The 6682-nt window shown below is 31.2% G+C and overlaps 1 protein-coding gene across 1 annotated transcript; it reads right to left on the bottom strand.

Moving 5' to 3' along the window:
* Positions 1 to 1901: 1901 nt before the first annotated feature.
* Positions 1902 to 4670, bottom strand: LOC133819362 (E3 ubiquitin-protein ligase MIEL1). The gene is made up of 12 exons (XM_062252587.1): positions 4459 to 4670; positions 4260 to 4347; positions 4073 to 4129; positions 3927 to 3959; positions 3740 to 3817; positions 3529 to 3572; positions 3391 to 3431; positions 3046 to 3128; positions 2861 to 2952; positions 2681 to 2750; positions 2554 to 2595; positions 1902 to 2342 (listed from the first exon to the last, which is right to left on the bottom strand). Exons 1-12 carry the CDS (start codon positions 4506 to 4508, stop codon positions 2217 to 2219), a joined length of 804 nt encoding a protein of 267 aa, XP_062108571.1. The 5' UTR covers positions 4509 to 4670; the 3' UTR covers positions 1902 to 2216.
* Between the last annotated feature and the right edge of the window lie 2012 nt (positions 4671 to 6682).

A 6682-nucleotide genomic window follows, 5' to 3' on the forward strand; every position in this document is an offset into this window, starting at 1 on the left:
AATTCCTAGAGAAAAAACTAAGAGAGAGTGGTCGGCTAGGTATAGAATATTAGGAGTGAATTTTTACCTTGTCAAATTCATCTGACCTAATGCATTTTATAACACTAGTATATATATATAGACAATTAGCTAGGACATAAAATAGGTTCTAGTTACTTATTTTATTTTAATTATTTAATAATTATAACTAATTAAATACTTGTCAAAATTAACTAATTATAATTTTGACATTTATTTAATTCATCTTATTAATATTAATAACAATCTATCAATATTAACAAAATTGTCTCAATTGGCTATAATACTCTCTTTTTGAGACTTTGCAATAAAAATCTCAAAGTTTCTTCTATTTCTTTTCTCACAAAATATCAATAAATAATTTTAAATCAATTTTTTTCATTGACCTAGTCAATATGATATTTTTATAATTAATAATTAAATTAATTATTCAAGACTAATATGTTCATTTTGATAAGAGATGGCATTGAGACTATGGATCCGTGAACTCAAGCTCCAATAAGTTACCATGAGTTTATTTATAACAAATAATCTCACTACCTTATTAATTCTTCGTGACTCCACTATAGACTCAGAATTGCACTCTTGAATTCATAGAACTTTTTACACCAAATGTAAATGCGTTATCCATTGTTATAACCATTATCATCATTCAATCCTCTATAGATGATCATGATCTACTAATGAGACTGTGAAAATTATTGTTTTACCCATCATTGGTATTTTATCCTTTAACTCCCACAAAGTTCCTTGTAAATGATATTTCAGTAAATTTAATTACAGAAATGAGTACTCTATCATTTAACACTTGAACCAAGCTATAAGAAAATCATCGTGTCACTTCTTAAACAAAAGCTATAGATTTCATATCTATGATAAATACTCTCACTCATTTATACTACTAAACTTCCAATATGTAAGTATGAGCTAGTCCGTAGGATAAGCTGGTAACGAAGAAATCAAAAGACTTTAATAATACAATTAGCATAATATTAATCACTCATAATTAAGATTGAATTGACCTATGGTCAACGTTGTGATATGATTAGATTAGATAATAATGATACTTATTTTGTCAATAATCAATATAAGTTCAGTCCAATGTAACAAAATACATCCGATCTTTTCTACTTAGTCAATGTTCTGGATATGACATTACACCATATATGTAAATAGATATTATCGTAGATTACACCATCAGTAAAAATTTAGTATACTGATTTAATCTTAGGACAAAATTTTTTTGAACATATAATTACAATTATAATTCACCATTACTGAATCACTATAATTGTAACTATGCATATATTCAAAATTTTATAAATATTTGTATTAATAATAATTAATCATGTAATAAAACATGTATACAATCTGAATGAATAAAATAATTTACTTTATTAATAAAGAATAAATTACATAAGAAATCAGATTTTACAGTGTCATAAAACCCAACATGAACTAGGATCACTTTACGCAAAACTGCTTCTACCTACAAAAGTGTTATTGGTAACAAATTGCTGGTTAAGGAGAGCAGTTGGCAATTTTCCAAGTCAAGTTAAAACATTATTAATATTCCAACCGATCCCACACATAAACGACAAGTTTTCTTTCTTAAATCAGGAAAAGTGGATAGATACTGCAAGTGCTGTAATGACAAGAGATATAGGTTATGGACCACACAACATAAGCATCTACAAGCTACCATAGAGGCAGAGACTTCGGCTTTTGCCCATACTGTTAATGAAAATGGGCCATATTGAGTAAATTCACTGCACCTTAAAAGTATTCAAGACTGCAGTTATGTCATGCCAACTTGAGTGATATATAATATATATAAATATATATATATTTATACATATATGCACATATAAAACTCAGATGAATGACTAAAACGAATGAACACAACACCTTTTTTTCTTTGGTCCATAACAGGGAAGAACTTTTTCCCTTTAATTTCAACATATATATGATTATGTTTACATCAACCCAAGACACTTTTACTTGAGCTTTTCACCCATAAATTGGAGGAAGAAGATTGAGTATAAAAAAACCGAGCCAGGTTTGAGGGACACTTTATGTTACAATAGTTTGTATAAAATGCAATGCCAATAATAGTACAGATTCAGCTGAGGTTTGAAGTTGATAAGAATGCCTTGAAAAAAAATCCTTCCATTTTACAGTGAATCCAACCAGCTAGATCATTGGGGAAGAACTGGAGGGGCGATTGTTCGAGTATTATATGATTTGCAATGGCTGCATTTCTGGCCAACTATGTGGAAGTAAACTTCAGTAGTGTCATTGCAGTCATTACATAAGATCCAAACCTGAATAGTTAGCCAGAAAAATAGGTCAATTTCCAAGTGTTCTATGTGGGGAATCTTCATATTGATCAATACTCAGAATTTGTGCAGCAAAAGAAGTGTGAGAGAGTTCCTTAGAGAAAGTTCAATTAAAATTTTATGGCAAATCTGATAATAAACTTTCTAAACCAATCAATGTAAGAACAATTTCATGAGCAAAGTTGAAAGTTATAACCTTTGTAGAGCGATAATCATCGGGCATCATGGTCTCTTCAATCTGTTGATATCAAGATTATTAGCACCAAACATTGTAATGTAAGGTAACTTTTGAAAAAGTGTAAGAGCTCAAATTCAGTGTGTACCTCTTCATCTATTCTCTTCCAAGTTTTGGTCATGTCAATTATTGACTTGGAGCATATGGGACAACAGTATCTGAATAATTTCATAACATTTTTTAGTAAACAAAAAACAAAGCAATTAGACTTTTGAAGTTGTAACTTGAGAAAGCTAATGTGAAGAAAAATTCAAGGCTGCCTCCTTACTTTCCGCGCTTTATCAATTCACCGTAACATTCACAATGCATTGTGTGGCCACATTTCATTACGGTAGTGTCTTTTAGAGAATCAAAAAGATACTGCAGGTTTATAATATGATTGTGTTAGGAAAGATACTGCAGTTTTGCGAAGTAGAAAATAAACAATGAACACGATCATAACAGAACTGAAACCTCATAACATATGGGGCAATGGTGTCTCATGGAGTTCTCCACACACCGGTGATTGTCGCGCAGACCAATAGAATAGCAAGACCCTGAAAACTTGCAAAGCACCTCTTTAAATGACAAGTTCTACTGAGCTGAAATGCTTAAAAGAGACAGTGGGAACAGTCAAAATAATTTTTTAGCAGAGTACCAGGCTAAGAGGGTTTTTTCTAGTGTTGATAGAAATATAACAAAAATGAAAAACTAGAAAAGTAATAATCCAAAGCTTAAGATTTCATTTCATTTCAACATCATCTAAATGAGTTTTAAGGGTTGAGCAATTGTAGAGTAGTAATGGTACAACTTGCATACCACACTTTTTGCAGTGAAAGAAATTCTCACGGCCACCAACTCTGTTTTCGAATGCCACAAACAACACCGAATTAGCAATTTGACACAAAATCAAGCGAAACGAAACAGAATAAAATTTTCTAAACTTGGCATACAAACCTGCAGATTCCACAGTCATCACAATGAAATTGAGCCTTATCAGTCTGCAGGCAGGTAATTCAAACAGTAAGTCTCATAAAAAGAATGAACTACTAAAGAACATAGAACAGAATACTACAGAACACGTTTCAATAACTCTAAAGCAACAAACTTGACTAATAATCTCAATTCTAATTATTTACTGTAGTTAAAGTCGGGATTGTGTGATTACATCATCATCGTAAAACTTGCATATTTCACAGAAATACTCCCCCATGTTGACCCCACAGTTGGTACAAGCTTGAGTAGCCTGAAAACCAAATGAATATCAAAGAACAGCAAATCAACAAAGGTAGAATTTCAGTAACCCAAAAAGGAAAAAAAAATTCTCGAAGATAATGACAGAAACATTTACATACCGGTTGTTCTGTATCACAAACTGAACAGACAACCTGGAAAAAAAGAAAAACAGAGAAAACTCCATTTAAGTCACTCGTATTGGCAAATTCACAAACAGTAGTAATACAAACGAAAGTGAGACAGAAACAGCGAGGTGAGAGCTTACTTCTTTAACATCATTCCGAACGAGCTCATGCCGATCAAAGGGGTTCTTTAAAATGCTCTAAATAGATCAAATATGAAAAAATAAATAAATAACAAAATCCCAAATCAGAAAAATAGGTGGAGAAGCTAGTGTTGCAATCTAAAACAAGGTTAAAACATGGGATATGAATGAAATGAAAAGAACAGACCGTGGCCTCGTTATGGCAATGACGACATGGATAGATCTCGATGCAGCATGGAGCTCGAATCTGACATCTCCTTCTATAGTGCTGGCATCTAAAAGCTCAAAACCAAGAAAAACAACGAGAACAGATGCTGAAATGAGATTTCTTAGATTAGATATAACGAAAAGATAAGTAAACATAGAAGATTATGGATTAAAATTACCCATAACCCATCTTCCCAAAATCAAGACGTTCATTGGTTGTGCCTTCCATGAGTGTGGGAGAGAGATTTTTGCAGAGAAGGGAAGGCTATTGAAAGAAGTTTCCTGATTTGGGAAGGATGGGCTATTAGTTCAAATTATTTTGTCTCAATCTTCAAAGAGGAAGGGGGCTTAAAGCAACCACACCAAAGAGGTCACTTTTTATGTAACTTCCATTATAAAAATAGTATTTTCTTTCCATTTTTGTATAAACAAATACACACACACATATATAATATAATACTTGCATAATAATGGATACCCACTTGGCCGTAGAGAGAGAGGATAAGGTCGGGGTGGCAGTAGTTGAGTGACTTCGGAAGAAAGCGACAGGCGCCGTAATATTAGCGAATTGGATTTCAGAGAGAGCAAGAACCTAAGTTAATATGCTCAACCAAACAGCAATCTTTTGAGATGAATGAACCCTTTTTCATTATTGTAATTCTCTTGAGAAAGAATAGAAACTACCAATCGATGACATAATTCTGATTTTTGGGATAATGGGAAAGTTTTTGTTTTTCATTTTTATTACTTGCTAAGATTTTCAACAAACTGATATTAAAAAAAAAAGCTGAAAACTTTATTTTATCACTACCCATCTTGGTTACACTCTTTGATAAAGATGGTAATTTTAGTAGGCATATATTTATAGTGTTTCTCCGAACTAACATGGCAGAATTCAGAACAGAAAATCAGTTAAAAAGATTCACCATATTCATATCAAACAACCCCTTTACTTGGACGCAACCACTTCTGATTTTTCCATCTATTATACCTTATTAAAATGATAAAACTAGAATTTTTATGGGATTTCCAAAAAAGCAATGTGGATTAGTTTATTGACCATATATTGATCAGATGAATATATGCTTTTTTTGGAAAAGGGTCAAGTTGATACAAAAGGTGACATCATTGGATCTGTATTGGGAAATATATATGATATGATATATAGCATCCGAGCATTGTATTATATTTATATATATATTTATTAAATTCTTCAAATTCCTTAAGGTTTGTGCAATGGATATCAATTTTGGGACCTTTGAGGCTTCTAAAGTTTTATTATTGTTGTTATTGCTTTCTCAAAGTACTACAACTACAACAATAACAACAACCAAAAATAATTATGTTTACTTACACATATATAGTGCTACCATTACTATATATAAAGCAAGCTTTTTAGTTCATCTATTTATTCTTGTATACCCTCGTTTTACTCTTGTATTAAATATTTTTTTGGTTAGTCAAAATGGGTGAACAATTCAATTGCAATTCAAGAGTTGGAAGCTCCTGCTAGTATTATTTTGAATATTGAATGGTCTTTGCCAATTTATAAATGTAGTACTTTACATCATGTTAGTAGACAAGATCGCATGTGTGACTTAATTAATTCACATTATCTTATCTTGTAAGTACACATATATATATATATATATGTATGTGTGCATATCCATCACAATAATTAATAACTTTAAAGTTTGCATGTGTAACAAGTGCATCTGTGTGTATTACATCACTCTAACATTATTCGAGACAGATTATTTTAATTGAAAAGAATTATAATTCTATTTTTTATATATTACAGTAGAGATTGTAATTATTTATAACATGTTGTAAGTTTTTGAGATATTCTTAATAATTTACTATGTGGACGAAAAATAATGTTCAAATAATACGTTGCACAAATGATAATTTTTTATATATATATAAACTATTTGAACACTATTACAAAAATAGGCTTTAACTTCGGTTTTTTCGCTTGTTATTCTTCGAATCTCGCAAAAATATTAACCGAAATTAATCTGAGCGAAATTAAAAGTATTTAAAAACCAAAATTAAAGAGTATCTTTTAACTTCAGTTATTATGTAGTCTATAGGGAAAGGAGATATCAAGTACTTAAACTAATCACTCATACTCAGCGAACATGACTAGTCTTCCGACCTACATCACACTCAAGTTCTGTCGTCATTACTATTTCTTTTACTTATTCTTTATCACTATCAAATTTACTATTTATTTCCTCTGACTATTTTCTAGCAATCTAACTGACTTGAGTGTCGGAGTCCCTTTAGCTGACACATCATTGGTGCTCCTAATTGAACTATTTCCTCTCTCTTTGTTCTTGACAGATTGTTAGTATATGTTTAATCAATTGTAGGAAATCGCATCTACAATTTAGTGCCCAC

The sequence above is a fragment of the Humulus lupulus genome, chromosome 2 (assembly GCF_963169125.1).
Source record: "Humulus lupulus chromosome 2, drHumLupu1.1, whole genome shotgun sequence".
Lineage (NCBI taxonomy): Eukaryota > Viridiplantae > Streptophyta > Magnoliopsida > Rosales > Cannabaceae > Humulus > Humulus lupulus.